This window comes from Oryx dammah, unplaced genomic scaffold (assembly GCF_014754425.2).
Source record: "Oryx dammah isolate SB20612 unplaced genomic scaffold, SCBI_Odam_1.1 HiC_scaffold_4, whole genome shotgun sequence".
In the NCBI taxonomy this organism is placed as follows: domain Eukaryota; kingdom Metazoa; phylum Chordata; class Mammalia; order Artiodactyla; family Bovidae; genus Oryx; species Oryx dammah.
In genome coordinates, this window is record NW_024070188.1 from 7,397,425 (window position 1) to 7,417,876 (window position 20,452).

General features: G+C 39.4%; 1 protein-coding gene across 1 annotated transcript in view; it reads left to right on the forward strand.

Moving 5' to 3' along the window:
• The window catches only part of BCKDHB (branched chain keto acid dehydrogenase E1 subunit beta), a 267,225-nt gene that overhangs the window by 52,381 nt on the left and 194,392 nt on the right, over nt 1–20,452 (forward strand). The window contains exons 4-6 of the mRNA XM_040239085.1: nt 5,823–5,956; nt 6,179–6,334; nt 9,432–9,540. Coding sequence (XP_040095019.1) covers nt 5,823–5,956; nt 6,179–6,334; nt 9,432–9,540 — 399 coding nt within the window. The remainder of the gene's footprint in view (nt 1–5,822; nt 5,957–6,178; nt 6,335–9,431; nt 9,541–20,452) is intronic.

Below are 20,452 nucleotides of genomic sequence, written 5' to 3' on the forward strand. Positions count from 1 at the left end.
TCTCTAGTTGTGGCACGTGGACTCTAGTTGTGGCGCGTGGACTCTCTAGTTGCGGCCCGTGGACTCTAGTTGTGGCTCGTGGACTCTTGTTGTGGCGCGTGGACTCTCTAGTTGCGGCACGTGGTCTATAGTTGTGGTGCATGGACTCTCTAGTTGTGGCCCATGGACTCTCTAGTTGTGGCTCGTGGACTCTTGTTGTGGCGCGTGGACTCTCTAGTTGCGGCACGTGGTCTGTAGTTGTGGTGCATGGACTCTCTAGTTGTGGCCCATGGACTCTCTAGTTGTGGCTCGTGGACTCTTGTTGTGGTGCGTGGACTCTAGTTGTGGTGCATGGACTCTCTAGTTGTGGCTCGTGGACTCTAGTTGTGGTGCGTGGACTCTAGTTGTAGCGTGTGGACTCTCTAGTTGTGGCGCGTGGACTGTAGTTGTGGCACATGGATTCTTTAGTTGTAGTGTGTGGACTCTGTAGTTGTGGCGTGTGGACTGTAGTTGTGGTGCATGGATTCTTTAGTTGTGGTGCTCAGGTTTTCTAGTACTCAGACTTCATTACTGCTGTATGTGGGCATGGGAGATCTTAGCTTCCCAACCAGGGATCAAACCTGTGTCCCTTGCATTACAAGGTGAATTCTTAGCCACTGGACCATCAGGGAAGTCCTCACACCATGTCTTTTTTAGCACTGGGTTTCTCCTCTCCATGTATCCATTTAAATATACTTGGGAGTCTCATCAGTCCCATGGTTTTTAATCTTCATGCTGAAGACTTCCAACTCATACACCTAACAGTCCAAAGAACGGCTTTCCCTCTGTGTCTAAAGGCACAGCTCAGACGTAACATCTCCACAACGGGACTGCTGATCTCTCACCTCCACCTGCTTCATAATTTTCCCTTCCTTGAGCAGTGGTAACTGTCCTCGGGCTGCCCGAGTCAAAAAGTCTCTAAATCGCCCCGCGCACTTCTCTGACTCTGCTTCACGTCCGTTTCCTCAGTAAATCCTTCTGACGCTATCTTTAGACTGTCTCTCTGGATGCTCGCACATTTGCTACTCTTCTGTGTCATCATCTCTTGCTGGGGTGATTGCAGCCTCCTGTTATCAGTCTTGCCAGGTCCATATTTGCCTATTTACAGGCTGGTCACCAAGAACCAGCCAGAGGGCTCCTGCTGGAATGCGATTTGGAGGATGGGGTGACTTTGCTCCATGTCTTCCCGTCTTGCTCACATGCTTCCTGACTCATTCTCACAGGCAAAGTCAGAATGTTTGCCGTGACCACCCCCCCAACCCTCCAAGGCCCTGTCTGACCTTTCCCACCTCCCCAGCCCATCCCCTTCACTGTTCCACTTCATGTCTTCCCACAGTTTCTCTTACTCCACACCAGGCCCTCTGGACTTGATAACTTGCCTCTAATATGCTGAACATGTTCATACCCCAGGACCTTTGCACTCACTGATCTGTCTGTCCAGAACACTTATGCCCTGGGATGTATGCATGGTACATTTCCTCACTTTCTTCAGCTCTTCCTTTAAATGTCATCAGGCAGTGGTGCCTCCCTGATCTTCCTGGCTAAGACCACTGGAGTCCCACGTCCCCTCCCCTAAATGCTCCCTGCTTTACTGTTCTCTCTGGCCCTTATCATTCTCTCATGCACCATGTATTTTATTTATTTATTTTGATTAATTAAATTTATTTATCTCTGCCTGTGCTGGGTCTTTGTTGCTGCACACGGGCGCTCTCATTGCCATGAGTCGTGGGCTACTTTCTAGTCGCAGTGCAGGGGCGTCTCATTGCGGTGACTTTTCTTGTGGAGCACAGGCTCTAGAACACGAAGGCTGAGTAGTTGTGGTGCATGAGCTTAGCTGCCCCCGGCATGGGGAATTTTCCTGGATCGGGAATTGAACCTGTGTCCCTTGTATTGGCAGGTAGATTCTTAACCACCAGACCACCATGGAAATCCTTTGTCATTTATTTTGTTTTTATTGTCTATTTTTCCTGACTAGTGAGTTCCATGAGGATAGGATTTTTGTTTGTTTGTTTGTTTTGTTTGCTGCTGTGTCCTCTGAATCAAGAATAGGGTCTAGACAATATTAGGTACTTTATAAACATTTGAACAAGTGTATGAATTGTTTTAATCTTTTCAGTATTGTGAGTGATTTGTTGCGGATAATGGAACTGAGGCTTAGGAAGTGTAGTAATTTGTGGTGATAGTACTTAAACCCAGAACAGGCTTGATTGAGAGTGCAATCCCTGTATGCATTAATTCACCCATTGAAATATGGCATGTTTGAACTTTATGTTAGGTTAATTGCATTCTAAAGAAGTTACCAGTATTGTGCATTTTATTGATGCTCTTACCCTCCATCATGACCTCTTTGAGAGATAATAGAAACAGATTTTTAAAAAATTTATGTTTTTTCTTTTCAAAACAGATTTTTAATACTTAGTTCTTGTTGAAGCAGTTTCTGTGAGATCATAGGAAGTTATTGGAGAGAGTTATTAAACAGTTTCCTCAAACCATTTTGAAGTAAGAGCTGTAGGAAACTCCACTTTTGCCTTCTAGCAGTAAAAAGGGCTATACTAACTGAGATGAAAAATATCTGAATCCGGGCGCTTGACGCAGCAGAGAATAGGAGGAACCCTGTTCATCTGGTGGTGGTGCTTCCAGTGTTTCAGGGTTCAGGATTCTGCCCTTGGCAGCTGGAATCTGTGTTCATTTTCAATTAGTGAGTTGCACTTGGTCAGTGGAAGCCTAGCTCTTCAGCAGTTATCAAGCTACTTGGAGTCAGATGGAGAACTGATGAAGGATGGAGGTCACGATCTTAGTAGACAGTCCCTGGTCCCAGTGAGTATGGATCATGCTGCAAGTTTCTGCAGCTGCCTTGAGAGTACAAACTGCAGGATGTGTCTACTGGGTGTTTCCCAGCACTTCCCCTCTGTGTGGTTCACTGTCAAAGGAATGATTGAACTGAAAGTGAGTTCTGTGCACCAGGAAGAATGGGTATCCTTGGGTTATGGACATGAAACATGAATCCTGATCAGTCACCAGACTTTTGGTCCCCTGGCTAGATTGTTGGCTAGGCCATTGCTTATGTCTGGCTAGCTCTCTGAAATGAGAATTTTTCATGAAATCCTGATACTGGCCAAGAGGTGGTGAAATTTTAGGTGACAATGATGCAGATTATGTATCCTGCAGATTAATAGTAATCAGAGCTCCCAATGTAGGAGGCCAGGGCTCAATCTCTGGTCATGGAACTAGATCCCATATACTGCAACTGAGAGCCTACATGCTGAAATGAACATCAAGGATCTTGCATGCCGCAACTAAGACCTGGCACAGCCAAATAAATAAATAAATATTAAAAAAAGATAGTACTGAGACTGTGTGTCTTCGTCTTAGCTGTCTCAAGTCATTTAGCCTGGGCAGGTCTCCCAGGGGAGCCCGTCCCACCCATGCTTCCTTTCCTTCAAGAGTCAAATCTCCTGTTCAGGCCTGCTTTTTTGTTCTCCCATGCTTTTAAATAGTTGTTGGTTATATTCTCTCCATATTTGAATCATTTGATGTGGGAGTGTTTGTGTGAAGAAAGCTATTTTGCCATGACCGAGATTGGAATTTCCATAAGTACTAAGTGAAAGTGAATGTGAAGTTGCTCAGCTGTGTCCGACTCTTTGAGACCTCATAGGCTTTAGCCTACCATGACCCTCCTCCCATCCATGGCATTTTCCAGGCAAGAGTAGTGGGTTGCCATTTCCTTCTTCAATAAGTACTAATGCATAGTTTTTTCAGTTCAAAATACTTTTTGGTTTCCATTATAATTTCTTCTCTGGGACATGGGATATTTAGCCATGTATTTAATGCTTTTTTAAGGCTCAAAATTTTTTTTGAGGCATTGTCCTCTGTCATCCCCTTCTCCTCTTGCTTTCAATCTTTCCCAGCATCAGGATCTTTTCTAATGAATTGGCTCTTTGCATCAGGTGGCCCAAAGTATTGGAACTTCAGCTTCATCATCAGTCCTTCCAATGAATATTCAGGATTGTTTTCCTTTAGGATTGACTGGTTTGATCTCCTTGCTGTCCAAGGGACTCTCAAGAGTCTTCTCCAGCACCACAGTTCAAAGGCATCAATCACAGAAAACTAACCAAAGTGATCACACGGATGACAGCCTTATCTAACTCAGTGAAACTATGAGCCATGCTGGGTAGGGCCACCCAGGATGGTCGGGTCGTGGCAGAGAGTTCTGACAAAACATGGTTCACTGGAGAAGGGAATGGCAAACCACTTCAGCATTCTTGCCTTTAGAATCCCATGAGCAGTATGAAAAGGCTGTACATTACATGACTTTTTTATTTTGTAACTGGAAGTTTGTAACTTTTGACTACCTTCACTCATTCTCATTAACCCTCACCCCTACTTCTGGCAACCACAAACCTATTCTCTGTGCTTATAAGCCTGGGTTTTTGTTTTGGCTTCTTTTTTTTACCACTCCAGATTATACATATGAATAAAATCACACAGTGTTTTTCGTTCTCTGTCTGACATATTTTACTTAGCAAAATACCCTCTAGGTCCATCCAAAGATTGTTGCAAATGGCAAGATTTCATTCTTTGTTATGGCTGAGTAATATTCCATTGTATGTGTGTGTGTGTGTGTGTGTGTATCTGTATCTGTCTATCTATTTATCTATATGTGTCACATCCTTATCCATTCATCAATCAATGGACCCTCAAGTTACTTCATATCTTGGCTGTTGTAAATATTATAGCAGTGAACATGAGGGTGTAGATGCATATATCTTTTAAAAAATTTGCTGTTGGCTTCTAGCTTAATTCCACCATGGTCTGAGATTATACTCTGTATGATTTTAATCTTTTGGATGTTGTTGATTGAATATATAGCTCAGTCTGTAGTCATTTGGTGTCTGTGTATTCTATGTTTACTTGAAAAGAATTTGTATTCTTAGCTCTTGGGTGCTCTATGTCAGTTATGTTTGTTAACCGTGTTCAAATATTCAATAGTTTTTGCCTTTTTATTTTGTTGTGCTTTTTCTGTCAGTGAGACTTGTACATGAAAATCTCCCACTGTATTGGGAATTTTATCTAATTACCCTTTTAATTCTGTTAATTTTTCTATTTATTTGCAGTTTGTATTGTTATATGGGACTTCCCAGGTGGCTCAGTAGTAAAGAATCTGCTGCCAAGCAGGAGATGAGGGTTTGATCCCTGGACTGGGAAGATCTCCTGGAGGAGGAAGCAGCATCCCACTCCAGTATTCTTGCCAGGAAGATCCCATGGACAGAGGAGCCTGGCGGGCTGTAGTCCATGGGGTTGAAAAGAGTCAGATATGACTCAGAGATTGAGCATGCAGGTCACTTACATGAGTATAAATTTAGAATTATGTCATCCTTATGAACTGACTCCTTTAACAGTGTGGGTTTTCCCTCTTTATCTGTGGTAGTACCTTTTCCCTTAAAGTCTACTTTGTTTGCTTTTAATGTAGTGACATCAACTTCTTTTGGTTTAGGTTTTTCATTTTGTGTGTGTATTTTTTTTCCTTTTCCTTACGTTTACTCTATTTATTTTTTTAAGTAGCTGGGTTTTACTTTCTTTCATCCTAGTGTGACAATCTTTCTCTTAATTTAGGATATTTAGGTTACTTAGTTAATATAATTACTATATTTACATTGAAACCAACCATTGTACTATTTCTTTACTGTCTCATTCACGTGTTGCTTGTTTCCTCTACCTCAGGGTTATTAACTGAATTTTCCATTGTATCATGTATCACATTACTCTCATTTGTCTTATGAAAGTGACTTTCTTATCTTTTGTAGGTAAAGATAGAGTTTTTAATACCCCACTGTGTGAACAAGGAATCGTTGGATTTGGAATTGGAATCGCAGTCACTGGTGCTACCGCCATAGCAGAAATTCAGTTTGCAGATTATATTTTCCCTGCTTTTGATCAGGTGAGAAAATTGCATTTTGCCATAATGCAGCATCTCTAAGGCAAGTCCATGAAGTTTGGAACTTTTAACTCCATTCTCCTGGCCCCTATCTTAGGAACTTTTTGTTACCTTTGAGCTATTTTGTTATAGGCATATATTTAAAGATTAGATAAAATGGCTTAAGAAAATGGATGGGAATAAAAAGACTCGTCATGAGATATCCCTTCTCTCTTTTCCCTTCAGATTGTTAATGAAGCTGCCAAGTATCGCTACCGGTCTGGGGACCTTTTTAATTGTGGAAGCCTCACCATCCGGTCCCCTTGGGGCTGTGTTGGCCATGGGGCTCTCTATCATTCCCAGAGTCCTGAAGCTTTCTTCGCCCACTGCCCAGGAATCAAGGTATTCTCACTAACGTACTTTGCTTGCTCTCCATTTGATGTTTCCATTTTGGTTCATTCTATTAGTATTAACTAATATGGTTATCTAGAGAAAAGCAATTAGAATTTTTGGAATTTATGTGAATTTAATTGTTTTTAAGAAAGACAGCTTTTATTTCTTTTAGATTAAGCACCCAGCCTAGGTTTATAGACTGTTCTTCTTTAAGTGACAATGGCTTGACCCTAATGTTAATTTCATACACTTCAAATAATAAGACCAAGAACATAGTTTATCTTCCATCTCTTTCAAAGCTCTCTTTCTATTTTTTTGCAATAAAAATCATATTTATTTATCAAAATAGCATATTTTACCAAGACATGAAAAATGAAAATGACAAAGTAAGATATACATTCCTATCTATCTTTGGCACGTTTCATGAATTTGTTCAATAGAAAGGCCATACTTGCAAATTCCATTTGAGCAGAAAGCTCTGTTTCTTTCTTTTGTGTTTTTAAAATATTTTTATTAGAGTATAGGTGATTTACAATGTTATTAGTTTCAGGTGTACAGCTAAGTGAATTAGTTAGATATATACATATATCCACTGTTTTTTTAGATTCTTTTCCCATATAGGGAAATGGCAAACCACTCCAGTACTCTTGCCTGGAAAATCCCATGGACGGCAGAGCTTGGTGCAGGCCACTGTCCACGGGGTCGCAAAGAGTCGGGCACGACTGAGCGACTTCGCTCCCATATATAGAGCATTACAGAGAATTGAGTAGAGTTCCCTGTGCTATACAGCAGGTTCTTAATGGTTATCTATTTTCTTAAGAAAAACTTTTTATTTTGTATTGGGGTACAGCCAGTTAACAATATTTTGGTAGTTTCAGGTGAACGGCAAAGGGACTCAGCTCTACATATACATGTATCAATTCTACCCCAAACTCCCCTTCCATCCATGCTGCCATATGCTATACAATAAGTTCTTGCTGGTTGTCCATTAAAAATATAGCAGTGTGTAAAGCTCTGTTTCTTTCTAATGGAGCTTTCTCACTTAACAGTTGCTTCTGGTGTAATTTTAATAAATCTACTGCTTAGACCATATTTACCTCACAGTCAGAGGAGTAAAACTTTTGCTTTTAGTCTGTTTCTTACTTTTTAAATACAGTGACATAAGGCTTTTTTTACCTTGGTGTGTTTTATAGTCCAGGGTAAGGTAATACTTACTCAAGCAGTTAATTTTGCAGCCTCTCTCTCTTTTATAGCTTTCCACAATAATTTTAGGTCTTTTGATTAAAAATATATATATATATTTGCTTATTTTATGTCCTAATTTTTAATAATATTTTCTTTTTTATTTTCTGAAAAGCTTTCCAGTGAGTCATTATAGAAACTCATAGATATGTCTACCCAGGGCTTTATGCCTGTTTTTCAAAAACAGGAGTCATTTGTGGATGTGTGTATATGTTTTACTAGTTTTTCAACCAAATCAAAGTTGTAAAATTTTGTAGTTAAGTAATGGTTTGCATAATTTTTCAATATAAGCTGCAAGTGGTAGTTTGGGACAGAAACATTTCAGTCAACAGTTATTTTTGTGCTTGAGCTGAAGATCAATTCATGTTTAATGGCTGTATTTTTAAGACCTTGCTCCCCTCCACATTTTCTCTTTTATTTTATCCTAAATGAGAATATACATATAGTACAAAAGGCTAAAAATAAACATGAAGAAGGCAGATGAAGAAAAACTAAAATAGGAACACAAGATAAAGACATGGTGTGTTACAACGAGCTATTTATTTAGCAGACTATTTTCAGAAAATAGTGAGATTTGTGCTATGTTATTTTTAAAATAAAAATCCTTCACTAAAACTGTATAAAAATGATTTTGAAAGTCAAATACAGTTTGCTTCAAGCAATCTTACTTGAGTCTTTGTGATAAATTCAGGTATATTTTGATGATAACTCTTCCTATGTAACACTTAGGTGTATGCAGTTGTTTAAAAATGATTAAACTGGACAACAGCTTGTGATTTGAACCAAAGTGGTGTAGAAGTTAAGAACCTGATGAGTCAGAACTGGTGAAAATCTCTGATGTAGCAAGTGATGTAACCTTGGGCAAGTTACTTGGTTCCCACTTACACCTCATTCTTTTAATTTCTAAGTTGGGGAAAATAATAATAACTACTTCATGGAATTGCTATGAACAGTAGGTGAATTAATCCACATAGTGAGTTTAGTCCAGTTAACACACTTGCTACCTGCTGCCTTTACTATCACTTTCCTCATTATCAACCTCATTCTCAAGAAGGTCCTGAGCCCTTTCTCCAGCTGGAAGTGTGCCAGATCCACACTTTCTTTTTGGTTTTGCAGTGAAATGAAAAAAAGAAAAAAAGAAGTGAAAGTGTTAGTCCCTCAGTTGTGTCTGACTCTTCTGACCCCATGAACTGTACCCTACCAGGCTCCTTTGTCTATGGAATTTTCCAGGCAAGAATATCGGAGTGGATTGCCATTCCCTTCTCCAGGGGATCTTCCTGACCCAGGGATTGAACCTGGGTCTCCTGCATTGCAGGCAGATTCTTTACTGTCTGATCAACCAGAAACTTTTGCAGTAACTACATGTTATATTACCTCGATCATAAAGTTCAGTGGATTATTTTTCCACTTAAGAAGTGAAGGCCAGATTTATCATGGGAAAAGAGATTTTATTTAGCATGTTAAATTTGGAGAAGAAACTTGCATACCTTTGAAAGCAGCAGTAGACTATTAGCAGAAAAGACTTTAGAGGTCAATACAGGAAGATATTGACAACTTTACTCATTTGCTTTGGTGAGTGTTCTTTGTGGTTTCCTTTTATTTTTTAATTTTTGTGGAAGTTTAGCTCCTTGAAAAAATAACAGTATCTTAATTACAAGAATATGGTGGGTGTGTGATAAATATTTGTGGAACAAATGGAATTGTTTTGGACAATATGTAAATTTTATGATTAATAGTAATTAGTCTAAAAATACAAGATTTCTATATTAGTAACAATTGGTTATTTAAATTTTGACCCTTATAAATGAGTTTACTGGGAGACATTTTCACTAAAATTGTCTTTAAAAATAATCTGTTTTTGCAGGTGGTTGTACCCAGAAGCCCTTTCCAGGCCAAGGGACTTCTTTTATCATGCATAGAGGATAAAAATCCTTGTATATTTTTTGAACCTAAAATACTTTACAGGGCAGCAGGTAAAAGTTTCCTTTATTTTATATTTATAAACTTCTTTATGCATTTTTTGGCATTGTTCAAAATTAGAATTTTTCTTTAATAAGCTTGATTTGTATTTCCATTTTGGAAAAAGATTCTGATTTCTTCTGTACTTAAGTTTGTCCTCATCTATATATTTTAAGTTAACTTTAGGGGAAATCCTGTAGCTATTTAAATCTTAATTTTGGAAACAAAGAAGCAATATGAAGTGGTAGCAAGAATGTAGGGATTATGTTTGGCTACACAGTAGATGTTAAGTGGATGTGAGTTGAATAAAAAGGTGAATGAACTCATTGTACTAAATAACAAATGCCCTTTTAGCCAAAGTGTGTTTATAGGTCTTCATCTAAATTTGGATTCCTTTGAGAGAGAAATTGTTGTTCAGTCACTCAGTCATGTCCGACTCTTTGTGACCCCATGGACGGCAGCATACCAGGCTTCCCTGCCCTTTACCATCTCCCGGAGCTTGGTCAAACTCATGTCCATTGAGTTGGTGATGCCATCCAGCCATCTCATCCTCTGCTGTCCCCTTCTTCTCCTGCCTTCAGTCTTACCCAGCATCAGGGTCTTTTCCACTGAGTCAGCTCTTCACATCAGGTGGCCAAAGTATTGGAGCTTCAGTTTCAGCCTCGGTCCTTCAAAATGAATATTCAGAGTTGATTTCCATTAGGATTGACTGGTTTGGTCTCCTTGCTGTCCAGGGGACTTCTAAAGAGTCTTCTCTAGCACCACAGTTCAGAAGAGAGTGAAGGGGCCACTGTTCAGCCATGACATAGGCCTGCACAGGGATGGACATCTGAGGCAGATGAAGTGTTTGACCTCCCTCCTTCTAGCTCAGAGTCATCATTCTGGAAACACTCATCCACGGCAGCTGCTTTTTCAGCCACAAAGGACATTTAATCATCAACCGGTTTATTCTGCCTAAAGTGTATTTTTATTTTGAATTTGAGAAACATTGCTTTGGCAAATCATTCTTTTCCTTGAATAGTTAAACTGAGAAGCATTTCGTTTTATGGTGATGTGAATTATGTACATTTAAATACATGTGTAAAGATACTAAGTGTTCAGCTGTATAGATCTGACAGTCTTATGTGTCTACATGACCACTATGTAAAATAAGACTGAAAAATTTTCACGGCTCCAGGAAGCTCCTTCCTGCCTTCTCTCTGCCAATCCCTTCTCCTTACGTTCTAATTGCTTTTAGCACAGATTAGCTGCACGCAGTTTTGGGGATCATCTAAACAAATCAGTGCTGTATATATTCTTTTGCGTTCACCTTCTTTAGCTCAGCAGGATAGTGTTGAGATTCATTCATAATGTTACTTGTATCAGGGGTTTATTCCTTATTACTGAGTAGCATTTCCACTGTATGAATATTTCACAGTTTATCCTTTGTTGACGAACAAATGACCATCATTGTTTTTAGTTTTTGTCTATTTTGTACAAGGCCTCTCTGGACATTCTTGCATAAGTGTTTTTGTGAACATGTTGTTTCTTTCTTTTTTAGAGGTGGTGGTGGGGAAATAAACATCTAGGAACAGAACTGGTGTGTCACAGAGTAGATGTAGGTTGAATGTTCTAAAGACTCTACTGAAGAGTTTTTCAGAGTGGTTTTGCCATTTTACATTTCCCTTGGAAATTTGCAGATTTTCAGTTGCTCTTAAGCATACTTTAAATTGAATCTATATACTTTTTAAGAGCTCTACTATTATCTATCCCATTATGGAATGAAAAGTGACTAACAAAACAATTTGTAATCTTAGGTGAATAGGAGAACATCAGTGTCATACAGAGTAGCTGTCTGATTTCTAATTACTTTGAATACTCTATGAGTATTGTATTTGTCAGGCCAACCAATTCAAGCTAATCAATTAATACAGGTTGGTTTTTTTTTTTTTTTCAGTATTTAATAATAGAGACTGAGTAAGAAACATTTGGAAAATATTCACTTTGTTACAGATTTTGAAATTGGGATTGGTGAGAAAAATGTTTAATGTTATAGGATTCCAGCTAAGAGAATGAGCTTGAGAAATTTGTTTTAGGTGTAGCGCTGGGAGCTGATTATGAAAGAGCCAGATGAGGATTGGGGCTCAAAAGCTTTTCCGCAGTTTCCCTGTGAATTGATTCTGTGCCATTTCAGGGGCTTGTTTCTGTTGCTGTGTTGTGGTTTGGTTTTTCTGGCCACTGCCCGTGACTTGCAGGGCCTCAGTTCCTTGATGAGGACTTGAACCTGAAGCCTTGGCAGTGATACTGCTGATACCTAACCACTGGACTGCCAGGGAATTCTTTCAGGGACTCTTAACTGAACCTTTTCTTGATCCCAATTTTGTATGTTAGTCCCTCAGTCAGGGCCGACTCTTTGTGACTCCATGGACTTTAGCCCATGGGCTAAAATAATGTAGTTTGACTTGTCTGCTTCTAGGGATTTATTTCAGAGTGTACTGATAAAAGTCTGAGAAAATGATACACTGGTACAAATGGTTCATCACAGCACCATTTATAAGAACAAGGGCTGGAAACAACCTATTTGCCCATCACTAGGGGACTTGGGGTTGGTTGCGTAAATTAAACTGGCTCTATTTGATGGATTATACTTCAGATCTCTGTATACTCTGTCAGTCAGGGTCTGGTCAGGCCTCACAAGAGTCCCCCTGGATAAAGTCTCTAAAAGAAGACAGAGTCTCTTTGAGGAGGAACAAGAATAGACAATGACAGCCCCTTTGAGACTTCAGATATTAGAACATCATATAGAGAGTGCAAAAATAGTAGGTTTTATATTTTAAAAAGACACTTGAAAACAGAAGTAGTAGACAAGCAAATTTGAATGTCTAGAATGTCTAGAAAAGAGAAAGAAAAGATGAAAGAAAAGAAAATGCCCTCTGGTTTAACCAGAAATTACAAACAGATAAAGGAAAAATTAGTAAACTAAAAGATAAGGTAAAAAAAAAATGAAATTACCAGAAGGTCGTCTAGAGAAGCAAAGAGAAGGAGAATAGGAAAGATATTGAGTATGAAGGGAGAATGAGGAGGTCTGAATATGTCTAAAGAAGAGAGTTGAGTAAGATTCCTAATAATGTTCATTAATAGAATTTTGCTGACAAAGAAATTCCCTGTCGTCTTTTTGCTGCTCTATACGGTCGGAACTAGATTGATACAATAGGAAATATTTCAGGGGAGCCTCAGCTATTACTTATTTTGCCCTCCAGCAGTTATTTTCCCAAATGTGGAGTCACGTTTTCTCTATGATTCTTGAAGCATTTAAAAGATACTAAGTCAACAGTTCCTTAGGAAGCTAAAGTTAAGCATCTGAAAAAAAATACAACTTGCTAACTCAAAGATGTATTTTCCCTTAATGGAGAATTTTTATCTATATATCACTGAATCCTATTCAGAAATGGTTCAGTTATAGAGCATAACAGTTATTCAAGGCGCTAGCGTGTATGCACAGCTGTCTCCCGTAGTTAATTTTTCGGTGTCTATTGGTCCTTTATTTTTCTGTGGGACATCTTCCCATGGGCACTGCTCTTCAGTTCAGTTCAGTTCAGCTCAGTCTCTCAGTCGTGTCCGACTTTTTGCGACCCCATGAATCGCAGCACGCCAGGCCTCCCTGTCCATCACCATCTCCCAGAGTTCACTCAGACTCACGTCCATCGAGTCAGTGATGCCATCCAGCCATCTCATCCTCTGTCGTCCCCTTCTCCTCCTGCCCCCAATCCCTCCCAGCATCAGAGTCTTTTCCAATGAGTCAACTCTTTGCATGAGGTGGCCAAAGTACTGGAGCTTCAGCTTTAGCATCATTCCTTCCAAAGAAATCCCAGGGCTGATCTCCTTCAGAATGGACTGGTTGGATCCTCCTTGCAGTCCAAGGGACTCTCAAGAGTCTTCTCCAACACCACAGTTCAAAAGCGTCAATTTTTTGGCGCTCAGCCTTCTTCACAGTCCAACTCTCACATCCATACATGACCACAGGAAAAACCATAGCCTTGACTAGACGGACCTTAGTCGGCAAAGTAATGTCTCTGCTTTTGAATATGCTATCTAGGTTGGTCATAACTTTGCTTCCAGGGAGTAAGCGTCTTTTAATTTCATGGCTGCATTGCATTTGGTTCTGAAGGAGCTGAATTCCATCATCTCAGGGAATGGGTATGTGGCTCCAGTCCAGCTATTCTGACTTTTCTGAGACTTTCTGTATGGAGATGAAACTACACTTTCTGTGGGCAATTTGCCTCGGGCGATGTGGGACTGCAGCCATGTCACTTGGTGAATGATGGTCTCTAGTAGAAGACTGTGAGGTCAAACACGTGTTCACTGTGGGTGGAGAGAAATAGGAACCCAAAGTGAAAATTTGCGGCTTTCCTATTCTTTAGGTTAGTCCCTAAACTTATCTGAGCTCCTTATTTCTTCTTTTTTAAAATTATTTATATTTATTTATTTATTGGCTCTGCTGCATGGCATGTGCAATATTAGTTCCCTGATCAGGGGTTGAACCTGTACCCCCTGCAATGAAAGCACAGAGTCTTAACCACTGGATCACCAGGGAAGTCCCCTGAGTTCGTTATTTCTTGAATCTTAATTTGACTAATGAATTTCCCCCAAGTCCTTCAATTTAATCTCATTGTAAGTCAAATCGCCTTTATGTTTCAGTCTTCTGTGTAAACTTTGCTGATAAAAATAGGTAACCTTGACTCATCTAACCTGATAGAGAAAAGATATTCTTTTTTAAAATGAAAACATTCCCAGTTGGATTAGCAAAATAAACCGTAGCCTTTAACAGCTTGATGTAAATGCTACTTTTGTCCTCAGGCTAAAGCAGGATGCTCATCTGTTTATAATAGTACTTATTACTTCTTAAGGTTGAGATAATCCGTGTGCAGTGTTTATGTACTTTACAAATACTTATATGCTAGACACAATGCAGTATTGTGTAGGCCAGTTGTTAATCCTCACAATAACCTTGCCAGAAATTGTTGCTATTGCTACTTTATCCATGAGGAACCTGAGGATGAAACAACTGCCCAAATCCACACAAACAGGATTCAAATCCAGACAGTCTATCTCTCACGTCTAGTACTGGGCATATATTCACAGATGGTTCTATTTAATTGGCACAAAAGCTCTGCCAGGTGGTATTATCCAGAAACGGAAGTTGAGAGAGTTTAAGAAACTTGCTCACAGAGGAATGAGTGATAGAGTTAGGTTTTAAACCAAGATGTTCTGACCCCAGAGGTGGCTTTTTGTCGAAAAGCTTACCCTATTTTACATCCTATTTAAACACTATTGAGTAGAGGGCATCATTGAAACAATTTGCTTTGGTGTCCTAGTTTCATGCCAAGAAATATGCTATTGGAAAAAAAAATTCCTACAGAATTAAAATGATTCACTTTTTAATTGAATGGAAATGTATGCTATCAATAGCCATTCGTAAGGCTGTGAATCCTTCCTACAGTGTATGGGCCAAGGTTTGACTGTATACTGACTGCGTTAACTTCTCCATTGGCATAGGATTAACTTGCTTCTTTGAAAGTTATAAAAATTACATGACACAGTCCATTGTAGTCACAGGTGCTCTGTGCTCTCATTAAGGGACTTGGTCTCATGTTCCAAACTAGAGGCAAAGGCAGCTGAGAAGTGTAGTTTTCCTGCATCTCAGGGAGAAGGGTAGAACTGTGTGCCTGTCGCAGCTCCTCTGAAACTCTTCGATCCCTCATTTTTGGACCTAGTCCCCAAACACTGGTCTATATTCAAATATCTGTGCTGTGGTGACTCTCCTGTATGTCTGCTCCACAACATTTAGAAAGGATTTCTTGCGGTTCAGCCACTAACTTTTTATAGTACCAAGATGAAAAAAGAGGTTCTGTCATCCATTCTTTAGACAGCAATTTTCTTGAATTTTATTTCTACTTATTTAGAACATACAATAGATATAAAACTTGTGCCTTCTCAATCTGGAAGGAAAAAGGAAATAGTCCTTGGGAACACATATTCTGATTATGACATTTAAACTTCTAGAAAATGGCAGAGGGACATTTAGAAGAGGTAGATAAGGAAGAGCCATCTAGACAGTGTAAAAAATGTACAAAATAGGTTCAATTCAAAAAGAAAATGGGTCAGTGACATTATCACATGTAAGCATCTTGTGGAGAAGCTGTTCTTGTATGTCTTTTGAACTTTTTGGTTTTATTTAATTGAATAATTCAGGACATTAGTGATACTGAAGTAAATATGACTTTCATCTCTGATTCTTCCTAGTGTGGAGAAGTAAGACTAAAAGCTTTTGCTACCTTATTTCCTGAAATCATGCTACCCTTTCAGACAAAAATAGATCATAATGATAGCGAGGATTTTCTTTTCTTCTCTTTTAAGCAAATACACAGATTATATATGAATTCACACATTCTGAATAGAAGAAAATTGTTTTAAGTAGTTTTTGAATGATAATAGACTTCAAAAATATTTCTGCCAAATACAAGTGTACACAAAAAAGAATTTGTATTTTTTGTTATAAATTTGTTTTGGTTGGCATCATTAAGTGCATTATTTTTGTGTGGACTAGAACGTTTAATACTAAGCATGCTCACTGATAAGAATTAAGTTCCATCCAGTAATGAGAGAAAATTCATTTGTTAGATGTTAGTTTTTAAATTAAAATGATACATAGGATTTAGCAAAGCAAATAATGTTACCAAAAATAGTAGTTCCTTACTTCAGCCTTTAGCAAATTCATGCTTCTTTCCCCACAGGCAATCATTTCTAGTAGTTTCTTATAATATTTTAGATCATCATATTTGTATTAATAAATAATATGGCTACACAGCTTTTTAAAATTTTAAGCATTATTATTTAACTTTCTACATCATGAGAAATGCTGTGCTGGAAGAAGCACAAGCTGGAATCAAGATTGCCGGGAGGAATATCAATCACCTCAGATATGCAGATGACACCACCCTTATGGCAGAAAGTGAAGAGGAACTAAAAAGCCTCTTGATGAAAGTGAAAGAGGAGAGTGAAAAAGTTGGCTTAAAGCTCAACATTCAGAAAACGAAGATCATGGCATCTGGTCCCATCACTTCATGGGAAATGTATGGGGAAACAGTGGAAACAGTGTCTGACTTTATTATTTTGGGCTCCAAAATCACTGCAGATGGTGATTGCAGCCATGAAATTAAAAGACGCTTACTCCTTGGAAGAAAAGTTATGACCAACCTAGACAGCATATTGAAAAGCAGAGACATTACTTTGCCAACAAAGGTCTGTCTAGTCAAGGCTATGGTTTTTCCAGTGGTCATGTATGGATGTGAGAGTTGGACTATGAAGAAGGCAGAGCGCCGAAGAATTGATGCTTTTGAACTGTGGTATTGGAGAATACTCTTGAGAGTCCCTTGGACTGCAAAGAGATCCAACCAGTCCATTCTGAAGGAGATCAGCCCTGGGATTTCTTTGGAGGGAATGATGCTGAAGCTGAAACTCCAGTACTTTGGCCACCTCATGCGAAGAGCAGACTCATTGGAAAAGACTCTGATGCTGGGAAAGATTGGGGGCAGGAGGAGAAGGGGACGACCGAGGATTAGATGGATGGATGGCATCACGGACTCGATGGACGTGAGTCTGAGTGAACTCCGGGAGATGGTGATGGACAGGGAGGCCTGGCGTGCTGCGATTCATGGAGTCGCAAAGAGTCGGACATGACTGAGCGACTGAACTGAACTAAACTAGAATTTAGCCCATCACTTCATGGCAAAACGATGGAGAAAGTGGAAGCAGTGATAGATTTTATTTTTTGGGGCTCCAAAATCACTACGGATGGTGATCACAGCAATGAAATTTAAAGATGCCTATTTCTTGGAAGGAAAGCTGTGACAAACCTAGACATCATATTAAAAACCAGAAACATCACTTTGCCAACAAAAGTCTGTATAATCAAAGGTAAAGTTTTTCTAGCACTTAGGTATGGACGTGAGAATTGGACCATAAAGAAGGCTAAGTGCCGAAGAATTTTTTCATTTTACAGTGCTAGAGAAGACTTGAGTCCCTTGGACTTCAAGGAGATCAAACCAGTCAATCCTAAAGGAAATCAACCCTGAATATTCATTGGAAGGCCTGTTATTGAAGCTTCAATAGTTTCGCCACCTGATGCGAAGAGCTGACTCATTGAAAAAGACCCTAATCTTTCCATCTGAGAAAGATTGCAGGCAAAAGAAGAAGTGGGCAACAGAGGATGAGATGGTTAGAGAGCATCACTGACTCAGTGAATTTGAGCAAACTCCAGGAGATAGGGGAGAGCAGAGGAGCCTGGTGTGCTGCAGACCATGGGTTCACAAAGAGTCAGACATGACTTAGTGACTGAACAACAGCAACAACAAAGAATTTAGCCACCTTCTTTCCTCCAGCTCATGCCATTCCTCCTCTTCAGAATATCAAACTTTTAAAAATATCTCTATAGAATTACAGTGGAATGTGAAGTCAAGTGGGCCTTAGAAAGCATCACTACGAACAAAGCTAGTGGAGGTGATGGAATTCCAGTTGAGCTATTTCAAATCCTGAAAGATGATGCTGTGAAAGTGCTGCACTCAATATGCCAGCAAATTTGGAAAAGTCAGCAGTGGCCACAGGACTGGAAAAGGTCAGTTTTCATTCCAGTCCCAAAGAAAGGCAATGCAAAAGAATGCTCAAACTACTGCACAATTGCACTCATCTCACACGCTAGTAAAGTAATGCTCAAAATTCTCCAAGCCAGGATTCAGCAATGCGTGAACCGTGAACTTCCTGATGTTCAAGCTGGTTTTAGGAAAGGCAGAGGAACTGGAGATCAAATTGCCAACATCTGCTGGATCATGGAAAAAGCAAGAGAGTTCCAAAAAACATCTATTTCTGCTTTATTGACTATGCCAAAGCCTTTGACTGTGTGGATCACAATAAACTGTGGAAAATTCTGAGAGAGATGGGAATACCAGACCACCTGACCTGCCTGTTAAGAAACCTATATGCAGGTCAGGAAGCAACAGTTAGAACTGGACATGGAACAACAGACTGGTTCCAAATAGGAAAAGAAGTACGTCAAGGCTGTATATTGTCACCTGCTTATTTAACTGATATGCAGAGTACATCATGAGAAACGCTGGACTGGAAGAAGCACCAGCTGCAATCAAGATTGCTGGGAGAAATATCCATCACCTCAGATATGCAGATGACACCACCCTTATGGCAGAAAGTGAAGAGGAGCTAAAAAGCCTCTTGATGAAAGTGAAAGAGGAGAGTGAAAAAGTTGGCTTAAAGCTCAACATTCAGAAAATGAAGATCATGGCATCTGGTCCCATCACTTCATGGTAAATAGATGGGGAAACAGTGGAAACAGTGTCAGACTTTATTTTTTGGGGCTCCAAAATCACTGCAGATGGTGATTGCAGCCATGAAATTAAAAGACGCTTACTCCTTGGAAGAAAAGTTATGACCAACCTAAATAGCATATTGAAAAGCAGAGACATTACTTTGCCAACAAAGGTCCGTCTAGTCAAGGCTATCGTTTATCCAGTAGTCATGTATGAATCTGAGAGTTGGACTGTGAAGAAAGCTGAGCACTGAAGAATTGATGCTTTTGAACTGTGGTGTTGGAGGAGAGTCTTGAGAGTCCCCTGGACTGCAAGGAGATCCAACCAGTCAATTCTGAACAAGATCAGTCCTGGGATTTCTTTGGAAGGAATGATGCTGAAGCTGAAAGTCCAGTACTTTGGCCACCTCATGCGAAGAGTTGACTCATTGGAAAAGACTCTGATGCTGGGAGGGATTGGGGACAGGAGGAGAAGGGTACGACAGAGAATGAGATGGCTGGATGGCATCACTGACTTGATGGACGGGAGTCTGAGTGAACTCCGGAAGTTGATGATGGATAGGGAGGCCTGGCCTGCTTCAGTTAATGGGGTCACTGGGTCAGACACGACTGAGAGACTGAACTGAACTGAACTGAATTTTTTAGTGTATAATTATGGTGCATAATTTTTGGTCAGATCATTATTTAGTGTTTACCTTGCTATGACTATATTGGTATGGTTCACAATTGAGCCAGAAAACTGTATGGTTTTATTTTGTCTTTGGTACACAACACTTTGTTTTCTCTGAAATGTTTTTTTCTCTTCTCTTTTCATTTGCTTGATTTCTCATGTTTCTATGACTAATATAATTCCTACTATCCTCAACGTAATCTTGTTTTTTAATTATATTCAGACACATTAGGTGGTCAGTCTGGTTCTTCTTTTTCCCGTAGGCAACTCTCTTTTTTGGGGCCATCGATTAATGTAGTTAAGGTTGTAGATTTTTGAACCATACTGCCTGAGTTTGAAGTACTTACTCCACTGCTTACCAGTTAGGTGACTTTCAGCAAGCTGTTTAACCTCTGTGTTTTAGCTGTCTCAGCTATACAATGAGGATAATGACAGTACCTATCTCATCAAGTTGATTTAAAGGTGAAATGAATAGATTTGAACATACCAACACAATGAAAGTTCTTAGTCAGTGCTGCTTGTAGTTGATGTGACTCCCAAGGATAACTCAGTTCTATCATTAGTCTTCAATATGTGATTAAAAAGTCTATTTTTATATCAGCTACTTTATCTATACATATGAGGGCAGTGATAAAATTTGCTCAATGCAACTTGAAAGTCCAACAAAGTTCAATTACTCCATCTGATCTACTTTAGTTTTCTCTTTTTTTCCAATTAAAAAAAATATGCCTATTGAAAATAACATGTTTTAATATTTCAGTGCAGACAACATTATAGTTATGTGGTTAGCAATGCCTCACATTGTTTTCTTAAAAGGATTAGTTTTTTCTCATTATAAAAGTACCTCATGGTCTACTGGCAAGCTTTGATGTTTAACAAACCACTTAGGGGCCTAATT